At 45.1% G+C, this 20,904-nt stretch overlaps 1 protein-coding gene across 1 annotated transcript in view; it reads left to right on the forward strand.

The window, feature by feature from the left end:
- The window catches only part of kdrl (kinase insert domain receptor like), a 262,118-nt gene that overhangs the window by 133,403 nt on the left and 107,811 nt on the right, over positions 1 to 20,904 (forward strand). The window contains exons 10-11 of the mRNA XM_070882714.1: positions 10,529 to 10,685; positions 11,560 to 11,683. Of these exons, the coding sequence (XP_070738815.1) occupies positions 10,529 to 10,685; positions 11,560 to 11,683 (281 nt within the window). The remainder of the gene's footprint in view (positions 1 to 10,528; positions 10,686 to 11,559; positions 11,684 to 20,904) is intronic.

Raw genomic sequence — 20,904 nt, forward strand, 5'->3', positions numbered from 1 at the left:
AAAATGTTTTAAGGACGCTGCGTGCCTCTGCTTTAACAGGCTTTTTATTTTTAATCCATGGCGGACAGATTTCCCGGGCCCCAGGAAACCCTGCAGGCAAAAAGAAGCGAGGATCCATAAGTGCATTTACAGCACTACTAGTGGGCCAGGAGGAGCATGACTGTTTCCTCCAGGCCCAACAAGCTTACCTGCTTCACTCCCTGTGATCAGCCACTCCCTCCGCTCCCTCTCATGATTTTCGACTCCCCCGATCTCCCCGATCCCCGCCCCATCTCCCCCCCCGACACCACTGCAATATCTGACTCCCCCCGATCTACCCCAACATACCCCACAATCTACGACTATCCCCTCTGATCTCCCCCACCTCCACACTCTCCCCTAATTTCCACGCTCTCCTCCCTATCCACCATCTCCCCCTACCCACGATCAGCCCCTCCCCGCAATCTCCCCCTCCCCACAATCTCTCCCTCCCTCCTCTCTACACCCTGGCTGCGGCCTTGTGCCACAGGCTTCCCCATCCGACAGGCAGGTAGCCTGTCAATCAGGCTGGCTGTTGGACAGGAAACCTGGTGAAAACACTTGAATTAGGTCCCGCTATTAATTTCAGCAGGACATCCAGGAGTCTCTTATTTCTGGGTTTCCCCTGCGGAACTCATCTCCCCGCTCTCTCCCCACCTCCCCGTGAATATTTAGTGAGTGTATCTATGAGGGGTCACGTTTCTCATCAGCCAGCAACAGTTTTATTAACGCCCTTGAAATTTTGGGAAATTTGTGAAAAATTTTAACAAAAGAGTTTGATTTGAAGTTTGGAATTAGAAGGACTGAGACTTGGAGATACATGAACAGGAGGGGCAGAAATCTAGATTGATAGGCAAAGTTAATATGCCTCGAGGGTGTTACCTTAGTATTGCACTGCTGATTTCCTTTATGTATAATAAACATATTTTTAATGTAGATTTGTATGAATGTAGAATTCATGTATCAGATGGTATAGAAGAAATACTTCAACATAAAATATACACTATAGTGAATTAGTACTGTTAAAAAAATTTTGCCAACAACTAATATGCCCTCAGATCCATAAAGTGGCATAATTGAATCAATAATGCCCACCGCCTGTAACATGACTTTCATCTTTGGGATAGCATTGGAAATCTTCCACATTAGACAAATAAACCACCTTGCAAACGGTAAGAAAACCAATGCAAAAAGAGAATCACTCTCTATGCATCTTACACATGATAAAAGACACCAGAGTTGGTGCAAAATACGAATCTGGTCTTTGGGTGCAGGGTTGGAGTTTTACGTCCTCTTTCTGTTAAAGAGCTATTTGAAGCAGAAGTGCGTCAGTAATCCTTTTGAGTGCCAGTGTTGTAGAATCTGTCTCGGTTATGCTGACAGGCAGATTCCACAGCACCAGATCAACAAACAAGCAATTGCACATCTGATAGCTTGTATTGTGTCTGTAAGCACTCTCGTAATGACTCCACAAGGTAAGGTATTGCACTTGAACTGTTGTGACCTTAGTCCATTTATTGCAGCTCCTGAATGAGGATACAGTAAGGTGAGCTCCCTTTTATACTTGGTTACCTGAAGTGTGCAGGTGACCCCTAGGTCTCCACCAGTTGCACCCTCTGGTGGTACAGGCATAGTGTATACAGTATGAAGATACATTCAGTGGCCTGATGTAAACTGTACATTGAGTGTACAGGGTATATACATATATTATACATACACAACATCACTCCCCCCTAAGTCTTGCCTTTGCAATGTGTGCTCTGGCCCTCGACTTGAGTGCCCAAAGCCCTTGCACCTTGTCTGTGCTTGGGAATGGCGCTCTACCGGTAGACCCCCAAGTCCTTATTGCCACGACATTGGGAAATGGTCAGAAGTAGATGGTTGGAGGTTGCAGTGGGGGTTGAGTGGGTTCTGGGTGTGATCCATATGTGTCCATGGCTACATACATCCATTTCCCCCCCCCCCCCCACATACATAGACCATATGTGTGGCTCAACATCTGCATTTGCATACATGTACAGAGAATAAAAAATAGGATTAGTTACATCACTGTTTGGGTTTAGCAGTAGTGGAACAAGTACATATTACAGGTAAGGTACATACGTGGTATTACAGTCTTGCCCCTGGGGTGTAGGTGCAGGTGGGTGAGGACGCTAGTTCCAGAGTAACCGGACTGTGTCCAGGTTGTCTGATGGCGGCGCTGCGCCCCCTGCCAGCTGGATGGGCTCGGATCACTCACCTGGCTAAGTCTCAGGGCCTTTGCCGTTGCCTAGTGGTGGGCAGAGCCAAAGGAATGTGTGACCTCCCTGTCTTCCTTTGAGGGCTGCAGGGTCTCCCTGCTGCCCTTCAGTGGTGGTGGGAGCCTGGTTATCCTAGGTCCCGTCAGGTGGGCTGGAGGGTGCCAGCCTCTTGCTCCTGATACTGGCCCTGGTGGTCAGAAAGGTAGGGCCGATCTGGGGCAGGGTGCCAGTGGTGGTGCCTATGCTGTCTGCTGATCGCCGGCCCTGCAGTGGGTATGGACCCTCTGTGTGTGGCCACACTCCCTAGGGCATCACATTGGTCCCGGAGGCGCAGACTACATGATCGGGTAGCCCGCTGGACCTGGGTGCTTCCCACGGGAGATTGCCCTTGGTTTTGTCGGCGTACATGTAGAACCCGGCATCACATATTATTTCATCATTTACATTTATGATACATTGGCTCCGACCGCAAGAACCCAATTCAACATTGTTAGTTGTCCTTACAAATTCGCATTTGTCAATTACATCTTTTCCATGTATCCTACCGGCATCACTGTTCAACGGTACATTTAGATACTTGCATTTGTTAATTACATCTTTTACATTAGTATCACCGGCATCACTGTACAAAGAGTGGAACTGTCCCTTTAATTGTGCTGGATTGCCGGTCTCCTTTAAGAGGGCCTTGCAATCTTTACCCCAATCCGGTTCGCTGCTCGACATCACGTGTTGCTCCCTCAACGCTGCCCCTCGTGGTCTGGTCGTGGCCATCTTGATTTCAGGTGCTTCACCTCTTGGTACGGGCGCCATCTTCTCTCTCTCCACGAGGAAGGCTGCGGTGATCCTTTTCTCCACAGGTTCTGCCACTGAAGCCAGGAATTTACCTTCTGCGCCGATCTTCTTCCTTCGGAGTCCTGCCACTGGCGCCTGGAAGCTGAGGTCTGGTCGTTTGGGTTGGATCATCTCGCCGTTGGACAATGCGGTCTGTGTCATAGCCGCGCAGCCGAGTTGAACGGTAGGATCTTCAGGTGCTGTGATGGATCCAAATTTGGGGCCCATAGGACGTCGATCGCCAGGGCCTGGAGGCTTTCCGAGCTCCAACAGATTTGGATTTGTTTCATCCATCTTCTTCCTAGCAGCATTGGACCACCACCAGCAACGATCCACAAAGGTAGCTTGTGCATCGCGCCGCCGTAGGACACCTGGACATCCACGCTGCCAACAACTGGGATGGTGTCGTTTGTCAGGAGGGCTAGCCTCTTGTTCCTGGTACTGGCCCTGGTGGCCAGAGAGGTAGGGCAGCTTCACCTGGATCAGGAGCATTTTAGGTCGTTCGGCGGGATTGTCCCAGAATTTCTCGAAGGCCGCCTGATTCATCAGCGATTGGCTCGCCCCTGTGTCGATCTCCATCGAGACTGGAACACCATTGATTTAGACTTCCATTTTCAACGGAGAACTCTCGGTGGAGCAAGTAAACACTCCGTACACCTCTTCCTGGAGCTGAGCTGCCTCCTGGACTCTCTCTTCGTCTTCATCAGCGTTGGAGCCATGGTGATCGGCCAACTCTTCAGCGACTCGGTGAGTAAAATTTCTTTTATACATTCACTGGAGATGGCCTTTAGTATTACAACCTTTGCAAGTATAGTCTCTGTATCGGCACTGGTGGGCCCTATGATTTCCTCCACAGCGCCAGCACCGGGCTGGCCACTTGGTCCCATGTGGCGGACTCAGGGTTGCGGGACTTGGGGCAGCATTCTTGCCTCTATAGGGTGCCAGTCGGTTCAAGGTACTTGCCGAGTTAGAATCCTGGGGGTGAGTCATCATCCTCTTGGAATCGCTGGCTGAGGCCATGAATGCCTGGCTGACGTTGATTGCCTTCTGCAGGGTGACCGTGGTGTCCGCAGAGAACAACTTGTGGAGGAGGCCCTCGTGGCCAATTCTAATAACAAAGATGTCCCTCAGTGCTTCGGTGAGGTGGTCGCCAAAATCACACGTTGCAGCCAATCATCTCAGGTCTGCAGCATATTTTGCGATTTCTTGGCCTTCGGGCTGCCAGTGTGTGTAGAACCGGTGTCTGGCTGTGAGGATGCTCTCTTTAGGCTTGAGCTGTTCCTGTATCATTGTTACGAGCTCCGCGTACGTTTTGGTTGGCATCTTCTCTGGGGCTAGCAGGTCCCTGACAAGGCCATAGACGGTGGGCCCACAACTGCTGAGCAGGATAGCTCCGTGCTTATCAGACAGCGAGGTCGGGTCATCTCCCGCCAGGTCATTCACAATGAAAATGTGTTCAAGCCTTTCCACAAAGGCATCCCAATCTTCCCAATCAGCAAATTGTTGAAAGTTGCCAAGGTTAGCCATTTTTCGCGTGGAAATTTGTAATCTCGTCGCCAGTTATTGTGTCTGTAAGTACTCTAGTAATGGCTCCACGAGGTAAGGTATTGCACTTGAACTGTTGTGACCTTAGTCCATTTATTGCAGCTCCTGAATGAGGGTACAGTAAGGTGAGCTCCCTTTTATACTTGGTTACCTGCAGTGTGCAAGTGACCCTTAGATCTCAACCAGTTGCACCCTCTGGTGGTACAGGCATAGTGTATAGAAACATAGAAACATAGAAACATAGAAAATAGGTGCAGGAGCAGGCCATTCAGCCCTTCTAGCCTGCACCGCCATTCAATGAGTTCATGGCTGAACATGAAACTTCAGTACCCCCTTCCTGCTTTCTCGCCATACCCCTTGATCCCCCGAGTAGTAAGGACTTCATCTAACTCCCTTTTGAATATATTTAGTGAATTGGCTTCAACTACTTTCTGTGGTAGAGAATTCCACAGGTTCACCACTCTCTGGGTGAAGAAGTTTCTCCTCATCTCGGTCCTAAATGGCTTACCCCTTATCTTTAGACTGTGACCCCTGGTTCTGGACTTCCCCAACATTGGGAACATTCTTCCTGCATCTAACCTGTCTAAACCCGTCAGAATTTTAAACGTTTCTATGAGGTCCCCTCTCATTCTTCTGAACTCCAGTGAATACAAGCCCAGTTGATCCAGTCTTTCTTGATAGGTCAGTCCCACCATCCCGGGAATCAGTCTGGTGAATCTTCGCTGCACTCCCTCAATAGCAAGAATGTCCTTCCTCAAGTTAGGAGACCAAAACTGTACACAATACTCCAGGTGTGGCCTCACCAAGGCCCTGTACAACTGTAGCAACACCTCCCTGCCCCTGTACTCAAATCCCCGAGGGCCGAGTGTGAAGATACATTCAGTGATCTTATGTAACTGTACATTGAGTGTACAGGGTATATACATATATTATAAGGGTATATACATATATTATACATACACAACAGCTTGTATGAGAATTGCCCTTCGAAGGTTACGATTCATGACATTGTTTCTAACCACAGAACCTTCCACACACTGTTTTTGCTCCTTGGTACTGTTTTGGTAGTAACAGAGGTCCTGAAATTATGCCATGAGGTGATAACATTGGAACTCTTGATGCTTTTGTTCAAAATTCTTATCTTAGCAGGTTAAAATAAGTGGTTAAGATAACGGCAAGAGGAGCTTCAAATGCACTAAGGGCTCCTATGTTGGTTTGCGCAGCATAATTTCACAACCAAAGATTTTTTGTAGTCTCTGATTACTAAATGTAGAGGAGAGGGAAATAAATGGAAATGTGTCTAAATCTTGCAGAATTATGCTGATTTTTTTTGTAGAAATTAAGCTGTGCGATATTAGCATATGAATACTTAACACACTAATGAAATAATTCCCCCCCCCCCCACTATTTTAATCAGTTTGCAACACCTGCATTTCACAGAAACATATTTAGCGTTAATGATATTGCACAACATATTGCAAAATCCCATCGCGAGTGGCTATAATATGGTTTCCAGAGGGAATGTTTTGACTAATTTTTCACTAACTTTGGGCCAACACAGATGAAAAAATAGTATTTAATAATGAAATGCAGACAAGAGAGAGCAAAAATGCAACAAAACACATGGAGATGATTGCTGAGTAGCTTTGCATTGGGTACACATGTGGAAACCGTTCCATTTGTGACTATTTGATTATTTTTCATTAAAGTATTTTTTAGTCACTGGCATGTATATAAACATCTAAAATGATGGCCAGACGAATGGGTCTAATCAAACCCTTTAATACGAAATGTCCTTAAAGATATGCTGCACTGTTATTTATTTCCCCATCATGAGGGGTGTGGACAGAGTCGATAGAGAGAAACTGTTCCCATTGGTGGAAGGGTAGAGAACCAGAGGACACAGATTTAAGATGATTGGCAAAAGAACCAAAGGCGAGATGACAAAAAACGTTTTTGCACAGCGAGTGGTTAGGATCTGGAATGCATTGCCTGAGAGGGTGGTGGAGGCTGTTATGTCTTTAAAAGCTCTGATAATGACTCCATGAGGCAAAGTATTGTACTTGAACTGTAGTGACCTTAGTCCATTTAATATAACTCCAGAGTGAGGATACCACATGGTGGACTCCATTTTATACCTGGGTACCTGTGTTGTACAGGTGACCCCTGGGTCTCCACCAGTTGCACCCTCTGGTGGTGCCAGCATAGTGTATACTGTGTGAACCTTATTGATGGTACCCCCGGTAAACAAGTCTCCATCTTATGCAACTATACAGTGACTACACAGAGAGTATATCTATCGTAAATATATATAACAGAGGCAGACTCAATTGTGGCTTTCAAAAGGGAATTGGATAAGTCGCTGAGGAAAAAATATTGCAATGCTGTGGGGGAAAGGGCGGGGGAGTGGGACTTGCTCAGGTGCTCATGCAGAGAGCCAGCACAGGCCCGACAGACCAAATGGCCTTCTTCTGTGCTGTAAACATTCTATGATTCTATGATTTCCTTAATCACACTGAAAACATAGTGAAGAAAAGCAGGCATAAACTGCAGTGCGCTCAAAGCTATTCTACACATGCACAAACAAGTGCATGTACAAGTAATAGCTCCAAATCTCTTTTTATAAAAATTGTTTGCAGCTGCACTTTGCTTATAACACTCAGATTCTTTAGTCTATTTGTTCTAAATAGTCCCGTCAAGAAAGTGCACATGTTGTCCAAAACAGACCAGCTAATGGTAGGTGAGACCATCCAAACAGTGATCATTTGCGAGAGACTAAATCTGGCCCATCTGGAACACAGACAGCAAATACTCCTTGTATGGTTCCTGGTTAAATATTAAAAAAACAAAAAATATCGAGGGGTGAATTTCTGTGAGGGTTCTTCCATTCATCTGCCGAAACTTTAACAGACGAGCCACGGAAACCCTGGTTATTTTTAATATTTACGAAAGGATATACTTGCTTTGGAAGCAGTTCAGAGAAGGTTCACTCGGTTGATTCCGGAGATGAGGGGGTTGACTTATGAGGGAAGGTTGAATAGGATGGGCTTCTACTCATTGGAATTCAGAAGAATGAGAGGTGATCTTATTGAAACGTATAAGATTATGAGGGGGCTTGACAAGGTGGATGCAGAGAGGATGTTTCCACCGATAGGGGAGACTAAAACTAGAGGGCATAATCTTAGAATAAGGGGCCACCCATTTAAAACTGAGATGAGGAGGAATTTCTTCTCTCAGAGGGTTATAAATCTTTAGAATTCCCCAGAGAGCTGTGAAAGCTGGGTCATTGAATAAATTTAAGATAGAGATAGACAGTTTCTTAACTGATAAGTGAATATGGGGTTATGGGGAGTGGGCAGGGAAGTGGACCTGAGTCCATGGTCAGATCAGCCATGATTGCATTAATTGGCGGAGCAGGCTCGAGGGGCCGTATGGCATACACCTGCTCCTTATTTCTTATGTTCTTATTTAAACAGCATAACCAAAGGTATGGCTGGTGAGTGTAGAATCTCTGTGGAAATTCTCCCCTAAAGTAACAAAAGGGGAAGATTTTGTTTCGCTTCTGGCCTGATTTCAGTTCTGCTGGATTCTCGCTCAGCTACCGCCACGCTCAATCTTCGGTAGTTGAGGACGGCCGTCTAAAACTCCCACTGAAAGCTGATGTACATTTTATTAATGTATTAAAAGGGGGATGTGGAAGGGCTGTGTGTCGTAATTCAGCCCTCGGGATATGCTGGAGACTGAGGACGAGAAATTCGGGAACGTCCCATTTTGGGGCACTAACTTTTAAAAGTTTGAAAAGTTAGCGCCAGGCACTAATGGTTTCAAACTTTTACAAAATTCACTGGCTGCACTCCAGGAAGGAAGTGGAGTGCAAAATCAGGCGCTCCATTTCCTTCCTGGAGCGCAATCGTCAGCAGGCGGGGCGGTGAGTTCAGCAGCGCTGCACCCTAGGCCATGCAGCGCTACCACATTGAAAGGCTCCTTCCCTCCTGCAAAGGGAAGGGCCTTCGCTGCAGGCTCCGCAAAGGAAAAAAAATGCACCTTCTCCACGATGGCAGCCGCGATCCCACCCGATCAGCCTGCTACTCAAGCAGATCGATCGCGGGCAGGAACCCGCGAAAAAACCTGCAGGAGAGAAAGTAATTTTTTTTAAACTTTACCTCGGCCGCCTCGCCTTTAAACATTGCCCCCGAAGCGGCCGGCCACCCGATGCACGTCTCCTGCAGCTGTCGGTGTTTTCGCTCGGCAATGCTGCAGGGAGGCGGAATGCAATTTCAGGTCTGGGGCGATGCGCACGGCAATGACATCACAATTTCCGGGCGAAGGAGATCAGGGCGCAACGCCGTACTGCCACCACAAAATTGCCGACGAATTTAGCGGGAGTCGCTGATCTCGCCGCGACAGTCGCAAAACCATTTGCGCTCGGTTATCGCCCCCCGGAGGCGCTAATGGGAAGTGCAAAGGAGCCCAATTGCAACCCCTGAGTCTCCAACACAACAGTGAAATGGTCTGGGGGACAATCCCTTGGGCAGACCAACAGGCAGGAGGGCATTTAAAAGGCCCACACACACTGAAGGAGAGCATATTATGTCACTACAGGCTCTTCCTGTAGATCGTTGTTTGTTTTTGTTGGCAGCTCACTTGTCTACAGACTGATGCCTACATCTACTTTCCCTTCATCCTGGCCTGCCATTTCTTAATCCCGTGTCTCTCCAGCCTTGGCAAAGATTTCCCGATGGGTTGAAATGCCTTATAATTCTCTCCAGATTTCTAAATCTTTGTCTCCCTCCTTACGACGCTCCCCTTTAATTCTCCTCACCCCTTTTCATTTAATTTACATGCCATTTGCAACCCAAATTCTTGGCAGAGGCATAAATGTCACTCAACTACAGTGCAGATGCTACATGTCTTTTAGCAATGTGTCCACTGTGGGTGGTTGCACATCCCCATAGAGGAAGGAATGCATCTCCATGCAGCTAGTTAGCAGGATTCGTGAGTCTTCTTGTAGTGGGCCTAGTGAGCACTGAGGTGGGTCGTCCAGAATAGTGAGATTGCTCATGTTGCTAGTGATCTCAGGATGGCTGGAAGCAGGAACATGATCATAATATGTACCCTTAATTGTATAATGGCTTCATAGAATATATGTGAATGTGCACACATATGTATAATAAATAGCTTCATAGAATATAAGTGAATCAGGAAGCTGCCTGTCAGTGTCCGTTCAGCAGTGTCAGCTCACCGATTCTATTCTAATGAGCCCAATCGCAAAAATAGTTCGGGCCTCCAGCGAGCTTCATTGAGAAGGTGATGGGATCACCCGCCCGATGAACACAGAAAACAAAATTCTGCTCCCGTGTACACGAATAATTGTTGCCGTGTGTCCAAACTGGCCATCAATCACTGCAAAAAAAACTCGCATTTATTGTTTCGGTTCTGTCGTACATCAACTCACAAGTAAGATGCCACAAAGCACTGAAGCAACTTATTTCTAGAACTAATCCCATACACAAGAATCATATCATCAAATCAAAGCAGCAAGGGTCTGTTTGTGTACAGCACCATTGGAAAATGTGAATATTGATCAGCTCTTTTTTGTGCTGAATCAAATCATGAAGCTCAGAAATCACAGCAGCCCCACTGAATCAAGTTGTATTGGCGGCAGGGATGTCATGTATACTCTAGTTCCAGCAGATTGTTTGGCAGGACTAATGGTCGCATTGGAAAGCAGTCCAGTCCCTGCATTTTCAATAATTAAGTTGTTAATGGAATGGAATTACAGTTCTCTCCACAATTCCCTAAATGCGTATGTAATATAAATCATGATAATGCTGTCAAGCAAGGTGTTTTTTTCTACTAGAATATTACAATCTCTCTACCGCTTTACCTTTTAGTAAAACCACAGATCTATGAAAAAGAAGTGGGATTCCAAGAGGAAAAGGTTTATGAGCTTGGGAAGAAACACCATCTGACCTGTACTGCTTATGGAACTCCAATGCCCGAGATTCACTGGGAATGGCAGCCCTGCATCAGCAGGATGTCCTGTGCAATGTAAGACTTATTGCCTCTTTTTTTCCCACAACAAATACTGGCCTATGCCAATACATATGGCTTAGGGTACAAAGGGGAAGGGTGGGATGAGTAAATGGATGGCAATTAATCTGACAGACATTCTCAGGAACTAGCAAACATGTTTCTGTATACGCTTCACAAGATTTATATAAATATCATTGTGCTTCTGATTTCTTTGTTCCTGTCCAAGAGTTTATACTTAAACTGGGTCAAAGGAAAAGTTTATTGTCTTCTGGTCAACAGTCTATAAAGGATACAGGTCTTCCCTGCCTGACTTTTAATCTCTAATCCTGCAATGCTATCACATTTCTCATGGAGTCTCATTGTAGTCAATCGACTTTATTTAGTTTACATGATAGATGTGTCAAGGGGTCTTATTCTGAAGGTGACTAGAGAAGAGTGTGATAGCAGTGGCCTTCACCTATGTGGGCCTTGAGAGCATTCTTATCTTGGCCTAACAGAAGGTGAAGCTGCTTTCCTGTGTGAAATGACGCATGATTAACTTTCCTGTTGTTGTCTGGCTTCCTCCCTCATGGAAAGCCATTCCCAGTAAGCCAATTGTTCTTTTCTCCCCAACTGTAGTGTGGCTGATTTCCTCTAGGTTTCAGACTTGTATTGCCTGCCTAATCTCTCACTGGCATCAAGTCCATCAGTCCGCAATCAAACATGGGAAACCCTTTTTTGTTTCTTTGGGCATCCGTCGGCACATGTGTTTCTTTGAGTATAATTTACAAGTGAATTTTCTCGCAACACTGTGGGCATTTTCTCTCAAAACATTATAAATCAATCGCAGCTTTCTTCCTTTGAAGCCATCCAGGTCTGTTTGTAACCATTTCTTATCATGTGTTGACAGGTGTGAAACAAACAATGACATGAAAATTAACATTTCCGAAAGTAAGACATTCTTTCGCACAAACCTAGGCAACAGAATCGAGACTATCACTCACAAAGTGGAACTACATCAGGATAGGAACAACGTATGTATGCCGTCTATCTGTATTTGGTGCAGTCGCACTACAGGGTTAGGACCGTCGCTACAATCTGCACACAGCAAAACCCGAGGGTGTTACAGCGCAGGACATGTAACAGAGAATGCTATGGTACTGAGCTCGGAGCCCAGAGGTTGTTGGGTCATTTTCACTGTGGGCGTGACAGGAAAAACTGGCCATTGTAGATCGACCACCCGTTATACACCCTGCTCGCTTTTCCTTTCCATTTGAAGACTACATGAAGGAAAAGCAGGCGGTGGGTATATGCAGCAGCTGATCCGCACCCATAAGTGTTTCGCCCGTGGCCAAAGTGAAAATTACACCCCTTCCCCTTTTGAGTTTAAATAAGAACATAAGAACATAAGAAATAGGAGCAGGAGTAGGCCATTTGGCCCCTAGAGCCTGCTCCGCCATACAATAAGATCATGGCTGATCTTCTACCTCAACTTCACTTTCCCGCAATATCCCCATATCCTTTGATTCCCTTAATATCCAAAAATCCAACGATCCCTGTCTTGAATGTATTCAATGACTGAGCTTCTATAGCCCTCTGGAGTTGAGAATTCCAAAGATTCACCACCCTCTGAGTGAAGAAATTTCTTCCCATCTCAGTCCTAAAATGGCCGACCCCCTTATTCTGAGACTGTGACCCCTGGTTCTAGACTCCCCAGCCAGGGGAAACATCCTCCCTTCATCTACCCTGTCAAGCCCTGTAAGAATTTTGTATGTTTCAATGAGGATCACGCCTCATTTTTCTAAAATCTAGAGAATAAAGGCCTAGTCTACTCAATCTCTCCTCACCAAGGCAAGTTGTCAACTTTGAATTCAATAAGTCTGATAACTTGTGGACTAGCACAGAAAAGAATAAGCATTAAAGCTGCCAGATTGTTGTAAAAACCCATCTGGTTCCTCATTGTCCTTCAGAGAAAGGAACCTGTCACCCCTATTGAATCTTGCCTACAGATGACTCTAGACCCACACTATGTGGTTGACTCTTAATGCCCACTAGCAAGACACTCAGTTTTACAATCACACACCACCACTTTCTGGGGATAACTAGGGATGGGCAATAAATGCAGCCTTGTCAGCATTGGCCACATTCTGAGAACAATTGTTTTTTTAACTTTACCCTGGTCTTGTTCATATCCGGTGCACAAGCACAACCAATTTCCTCCAAGATACACTGGATAGGAATCAGGAGTATGAAAATGTAGAAGCAAGCTGCTATAATGAAAACAGGAAAAAAATTAGTTTAAGGAAAATCAAATTCTGTGGCATTGTTTATGGGGGAAAGTGTATATCAATTCTGACATAAAACCCCATAGCTCAACTTAAGTAAGTCTATATGAAGTCCTACAACTATATTTATGAGATGTCAAGTGGGGACATTCTCACACTGGAGTCAGGAGTATGAAGGGTTGTGTTACTGAATCTGGAACTTGCGGCTATAACTAATTATTATTCCTTTTTGGCTTAGGAAACTTTAGCCACAAACGCAATTTAATTTAGAGCACTGAAGGCTCAAACCGACTGTGCTTTCTCTTCACCACAAGGTTTAAGTTTGAGCTTGGAGGCACTGTGTGTTTCTATAGCTCAAAGCAGCAGGATCTTAGACCACAGCATTTCTGGGAAAGCAGATAAATCTCCTGCCTGTCTCTTCGAATAAAATTTTGAACTAATCCAAAACAGGCTTCGAGTGCCAGTGTTAAAATGTTCTTTGATCTCAAACACTGCAAAATAACTTGATTTCTAAAACAGTATCTTTCAGCATTCGAAAACAGAGGCTGGTACCATTCCTGACTGTAATCTATTTGTGTGTCTAATTATTTGTAGTTAATTTATCCAGGAAAATAACAATCTATGTTGTAAGAAGAGGTCATAGAAAAATCTTCAGAATATCTGAGCTTTTGCTAACCATTTCCTTTATTTTAGTTCCATCTTATAATTGTAACACCGCATAGTTTCATCAATATTACTGTTGGTAAATATTTTCAATATATTTCACCTGGTTTCCTTTCTCTCCCTTGCTTCTCCTCAAGCCTACTCCTTGCAGTCACTGGGGTTTGCAAGGACTGCGGCATATATAAGCAGCTTCCCACCTGTTTCAGATTGGTGGACTGCTTGCCCATTTATCAACCCACCTGATAATTGCATCAGATGGGCTTTGGGCATCAATGGGGCACCAAGATACTCCCCGTCACACACTCCTCCTGTCATCCATGATTTTCAACTGCCAGCCACCCATTTTACAGGCAGAAATGGGCAGCCAGCAGTTAAAAACTGCCCTATGCCTTTCACATGTACCCTCACATTTTTCACTAGGCAGGCTTTAACACTTTAGATACAAATTATTTAACAGACAGTAAGTGAACATACAGTCAAAGCAAATTCTACTTACTTCACTCAATTTCACATCTCCTCAAAGATAAATCATGCACCATTGTGTCGCTATTGTGGGCTGATTTCCTTGTTTTTGGTGTTATCGTTCGTTCCGACTATTTCTAATCCCTGCCGACCCGCTTTTCTCTCTCTCCCCACCGATCCACCTCTCTCTTGTCCCACCGATCCGCTTCTCTCTCTCACCCTGCCAGCCCACTTCTCTCTCTCTCTCTCTCTCTCTCTCTCTACCGAGCACTTCTCTCTCGCCCCACTGGCCTGCTTCTCTCTGAAACCGCCGGCCTGATTCTCTCTCACCCCGCCGACCTGATTCTCTCTCACCCCGTCGACCACACTCTTCACTCAAACTGCCGCTGAGGCTCGGGGTTGCAACGTGGTGTTTGGGGCCAGTTCCGGTTTTGGATCGGGAGTCGAAGAGGAGGATGCATGCGCAGAAAAGGGTTAGTGTAAGTTGTGCTGGGGGGGGGGGGCGGAGTTGGTGACTATTTGTCCTAACTCTTGCTTCTGTGCAAGCATCAGGAGACGCATACACAGAAGCGAGAGTTAGGACAAATAGTCACTCTGTTTAAAGGAACCATCTTCTAATGTTCTAAAGTTGAATGGATGCCACAATGGTTCCTAGTTAAGAATGAGACAATTGACCTTTATTATATTAGTTTGAAATATTTTGTGAGCTACGACATTTCACAAAATAGCCCGCCAAGCTCTAATGCACAGCTTCAATACAGCTTATGTGTTTTGAAGCCTGTGTTATTTCAGTTTGTTATAAAACACAACACTTAAACATAACTCAATCATAAAATCCTTTCTATGATGGCAAAGATGATCAATAACCCTGAAACATGAAAGTAGCCATCATTCAGCACAACAGGCACCCCGGCCATTGTATTAGCAGCCTCAAGATGCTGCAGAAGTATTTTGGGCAGCTCCAGGAACATCTGTAAGCCATTAGTTACAGGGCATGTGAAAGGTAACACACAGGGATCTATAGGGGAAACATGTGACATTGTACAGTAGGTGTATGACATTTATGTAGCTTCTCAAACCCTTTGAGATACTAAATAAATCAAAATCACATACAGATATTGCACGAAATGCACAGCAGGCTGGCCAGCACCTGAAAGGTAAAGATGGATTCATATTTTAGTGGAACCTTACACCAGTTCTGGCATCTCATCTGCAATGTTAATCTCTTTTAGTGGATGATGCAAATGTATGGGCTAGAATCTCCACTTTTTTTGCATGCTTAATGCCCACTTAACGCCCATTTAACCGCTGAAATGACGTATAACGCCCTTATATCGCCCATTTTGACATAAAATGGAAACTGACGGGCATTTTTAGGAAACATATCGCTGAGCGTTACTTTCTCCATGTGCTTAACACCGGAGAAAAATATTACTGCCTGGCCACTTTTTTTGGGCGGACGCAACAGAATGGGTGAAATCAACGCCCATAATATCGGCCAGCATTAATTTCCGCACTGATTTAACGCCGAGATTCTTAATACAGCCTGCCCACTTTTTTTTGTCATAAAGAGCATATTTACCGAAACTAGTGGCCATGAGATCGGCCAGCGTCAATTTCACCACCTCGCACATATATCGCCCACAATATCGCTCGCCCAAAAAACCGCCCAGAAAAAGTGGAACTAACCGGACCTAATCACAGCGTTATGGACGCAATGTTCTAGATCACATATTGCATCCTTTAAAAGGGTGCTGTGCTTCAACCTCGGCAGAGTTTGGATGTACTCTGCAGGTCGTTGGAATTGATGTGAACATCTCGACAAACATTTTGACCACACTGTGACTGATTGGAATTGAAGAGGTGTCTTCATCGGGACATTCCTTGTTTGTGACCAATCAGTGGAAAACAGAGAGCTACTGCAAAGGGGCCTGTCCTTTCTCACCCTCTCTTGGTGACCAATTACATGCAGCGGACTCGAGATGGCCGAAGGTACGCTCTATTACATTATGCACCCAACGTTACACCCCCTGCAAGTTCAAGGAGAAGCATTCTTACCTCGACTTGCCAAACACCACGTGCCTTTGGAGACTGCGCTTCCACATAGAGATTACCACTGAGGTATGCCAGCTGATATTGCATAATGTATTAAGAATCTCGGCGTTAAATCAGTGTGGAAATTAATGCTGGCCGATATTATGGGCGTTGATCTGCAGCCAGCCAGCACCATCAGTACTGCACTGTCCATCGAGGTCAAAGTTACCGCAGCACTGTCATTCTATGTCTCAGGTTCTTTTCAGGCCACAGCCGGAGACATTTGCGGACTTTCTCAGCATGCCACACATCGCTGCATTAGACAGGTCACTGAAGCACTGTATGCACGCAGGAGGGAATTGATCAGCTTCCCGATGACCAGGGAAGCACAGAGTGAGAGGGCTCTTGGATTCTCCAGAACTATAAACTTCTCCAAGGTGCAGGGAGCAATAGACTGTACGCACATCACGATGTGGGCGCCTTTTCAGGATGCAGAGGTTTTCAGGAACCGCAAGGGATTCCACTTCCTGAATGTCCAACTGGTTGTCGACCACCAGCAAATTATACTGGCAATGAATGCTCAATTTCCAAGCAGAATCCAAGATACACACATTCTGCGTGAGAGCCCTGTATCTGATTTGTTTAACAATCAGCCACAAGGTCAATGCTGGATGCTTGGGGACAAAGGATATGACCTCGCCACCTGGCTGATGATCCCCCTGCGTGACACCCACACCGAAGTCGAGAGGCTATACAACGAGAACCACAGAGCAAATCGCAATATCATGGAGAAAACCATTGCAGTGCAGAAGCAGTGCTTTAGATGCCTGGACCATTCAGGAGGCGAGCTCCAATACCACCCTGAGCAGGTAGCTCAATTCGTGGCGGTGTGCTCCATGCTGCACAACTTGGCTATCAGGAGGGGGTAAGAATTGCCTGATGAGTCTGAAAGTCTACCTCACCAGAGAGAGGAAGAGGTGGACAAGGAGGCGGACACTGACATCAGCCCAGACAATCAGGCTGACGCTGAAGCCATGCCTCCGCCCCCCTGTAGACCGCATGAAAGGGCCCATGGTGGCATGATAGCCGCAAGAGCCTTACGTCAGGAGCTCATCAATGAATGCTTTGACTGAAAGAACGTTGGTGTTATTTACAAGGCTGACACACTGCTGGGTGTGCAGGTGATACATCAATGGTGGGCATCACCTTGGTGACAGTTAAAGTTTAAATTGATTGAAGTTAAGTGTAATTATACCCTTTGATGTTTAAGGAATCACCAGCATGTAATGGTGCAGCTATCTGAACCAATGTGCTACAAGGTTTTGTTAAATAAAAAATATTTAAACTGAACATTAGTCTGAAATCATCAGTATTTCTGTTCAAACCAATCCTTCCGCACTCCCACCACCCACCGGCCTCCCGCTTCTCCTCCCCACCTCTATCGCTGCCCCTTTCCCTCCTGACTCCAAGCCACCTGGCCAAGGAGCTCCTCAGGTGATGTTTCATTGTGGGGGGGGCGGGTGACGGCTGAAACGCTGCTTGGATGGATACGGAAGAGGACGATCCTGAGGTGGGAATGTGCTCTGAGCCAGAAGCAAGATGTTGCTGCTGGCTCTCTCGTGCGGTTGGCAATGGAGGTGTGGCACCTTGGGGTGCAGTGCCGCCGCGCTCTGGGACCACTGGGAGCCCTCTGCCACCACTGTTCCTGGCTACCAGCTCCAGGGCCTCCTCCATCCCTTCCATGTTATATCTTAATTGTTGGATAAAAACTCAGTGCCAACTATGTTCTTGATGCTTAGTAGGCTTTTTGCTGCTGGTGAATCTCCCTCGTGCCTCCCACAACAGCCAGACAAGCACACGCCACAGCCACAAAGACTTTCAGTGCCTCTGAGCTCCCTCTCTCTCTCTGTTTCCTCATCTGCGCATGTCATGATGACCCTTGACCTCCTGAATCGCGGGAATCGAGTATTGCCATGCCGCTGCTAAGGACAGCAACACTTTACGGCAGAAGGTCAAAAAAAATTTACACTAACGCCCATTTCATATTGCTCGCGGTAATGTCCATTTGCAAAAATGGAGACTAGGTGCTTTGAGAATGGGCGAGAAGCCGACGATCTGAAAATCCTTTTTTATCACCCACGCCGGAAATATCGCCCATTTTTGGGCAATAAGCACAAAAGTATAGGTTCTAGCCCCATATTTCTAGAATTTTACTTCAAATATCCAATGTTTGACTTTTTATCTATGACAAGTAAATACTGCCGCTTCCATCATCAACTCACACCCTATTGCACCCTCAAATGCCAATTCCTGTATCATCAACTCCAAAATACTGAGCACCCTGCTTCTGCAATCAGCATCATCAATGTTCCATGAGCACAAGGAGTTGAAAGTGCAAAAGTCACTGGATAGAGTTTCTGCTTTGGGTGCAATCGCCGATGTTTGTGCAATTTGCACACAAAATTGTGGCCGTTTTGAGAAGTACTTTTTTTTTTCTCCGGTTTCCACTCAACTTCATTTGCATATCGCCAAACACAAAGTCTGCCATGAACTAATGCAATTGGTCAGCGTTTTAAAACTTCAATTTAAAAGAAAAATTTTGCTTTAAAAAAATATTCCTTAATATAATTAAATCGTAACTTGGTATAGTTTGCTTCATGCAGCTAAAAATGGGTTTATCACAAAAAATAAGCATTTTTAATCATAGTGTCAAACCACTACCTATGAGTAATCTGATTTTAAGTGACTGGAAATGCCTTTAAAAGCTATACAGAACCATTTGCTAGTTATATTACAATAGTTCGTCTCTGAGTAAATTTTTTAAAAATTACATTCCAAAGCTTTTAAAACATGCCCAAAAGGATCAGTTTAGAGCCTCCTTGAAGGCCCGCAAACAAGCGCAATTAGCGGAAAATGCCAATGGTGATTAATTCGATCTTGGGGTGTGGCCAGTTTTGTGGATGGCATCAGCTTCTAGCACGATGTATGTTAAACTATCACAAATGATCGCAGAAATTCAATTTGCGCTAAACGTAATTTGTGCTTCGAATTCCATGATCTTTTGCGCAAGTTACGCCGTTTTCAGGGATATTGCACCGAAAAAAATAGCACAACCAAGCACAACACAACTCTACCTCACAAACTCTACAATATACAGATGCATTTCAGCTATACCAGTTACATATATATGACTTACTTCTATGCATTCTTTAGTGTTCTCTTGTAGGATCTAGGACAGGATGCAAGTAAAAGCTTGTCATCTGCTAGATGATCCTTCACTTACCTGAAACCCACCATCGCAACTGAGGGATTTAAATTCAGTTAATTAAATAAATCTGGAATTTTTTAAAAAGCTGCTATCAGTAATGGTGACCATGAAACTACCGGATTGTCATTAAAAACCCAACTGGTTCACTACTGTCCTTTCGGGAAGGAAACCTGCCACCCTTACCCTGGCCTATATGTGACTCCAGACCCACAGCAATGTGGTTGACTGTTAACTGCCCTCTGTAATGACCTCAGAAGCCACTCAGTTGTACAAAACCTCTATGACAAAGGCAGTACCTTCACCACAAGGACCGCAGCGGTTCAATAAGGTGACTCACCACCTACTCGAGGGCAATTAGGGAGGGGCAATAAATGCTGGCCTTGCTAGCGACGCCTAAGGAGAAGCAAGCAGTTTTCCCCTAAAAAATAGGTGTGTGAATGGAGAGGGGAAAGAAAATCAGTTAGCAGGTTCAATTACATCATTCTTATGCACCAGACAGCTGCAAAGTAGCGGGGAAAACTAGGGGAACAGGGAAATGTCAGAGATGTTGAACAAATATTTTGTATCGGTCTCCACGGTAGAAGACACTAAAATGATCCCAATAGTGGATAATCAAGGGACTATAGGGAGGGAGGCAATGAATACAATCACTATCACTAAAGAAGTAGTATTCAGTAAAATAATGGGACGAAAGGTGGACAAGTCGTCTGGACCTGATAGCTTGCATCCTAGAGTCCAAAAGAAGTGGCTGCAAAGATAATGGATGTATTGGTTGTAATCTACCAAAATTCCCTCGATTCTGGGGAGGTCCCAACGGATTGGAAAACCGCAAATGTAATTCCCCTATTTAAAAAAAGGAGGCACACAAAAAGCAGGAAACTATAGGCCAGTTAGCTGAACATCTGTCGTTGGGAAAATGCTAGAATCCATTATTAAAGGAAGCAATAGCAGGACATTTGGAAAAGTATAATTCAATCAAGCAGAATCAGCATGGTTTTATGAAAGGGAAATTATGTTTGACAAATTTGCTGCAGTTCTTTGAGGATGTAACGAGCAGGGTGGATAAGGGGGAACCAGTGGATGTGATGTATTTGGATTTCCAGAAAGCATTCGATAAGGTGCCACATAAAAGGTTACTGCACAAGATAAAAGTTCATGGGGTTGGGAGTAATATATTAGCATGGATAGAGGATTGGCTAACTAACAGAAAACAGAGAGTCGGGATAAATGGGTCATTTTCCGGTTGGCAAATAGTAACTAGTGAGGTGCCGCAGGGATCGGTGCTGGGTCCTCAACTATTTACAATCTATATTAATGACTTGGATGAAAGGACTAAGTATAATGTAGCCAAGTTTGCTGATGATACAAAGATGGGTGGAAAAGCAAATTGTGAGGAGGACACAAAAAAATCTGCAAAGAGACATAGACAGGCTAAGTGAGTGGGAAGCAATTTTGGCAGACAGATTACAATGTGGAAAAATGTGAGGTTATCCACTTTGGCAGAAAAAATAGAAAAAAAATTATAATTAAAATGGAGAAAAAT

This window comes from Pristiophorus japonicus, chromosome 6 (genome assembly GCF_044704955.1).
Source record: "Pristiophorus japonicus isolate sPriJap1 chromosome 6, sPriJap1.hap1, whole genome shotgun sequence".
In the NCBI taxonomy this organism is placed as follows: domain Eukaryota; kingdom Metazoa; phylum Chordata; class Chondrichthyes; family Pristiophoridae; genus Pristiophorus; species Pristiophorus japonicus.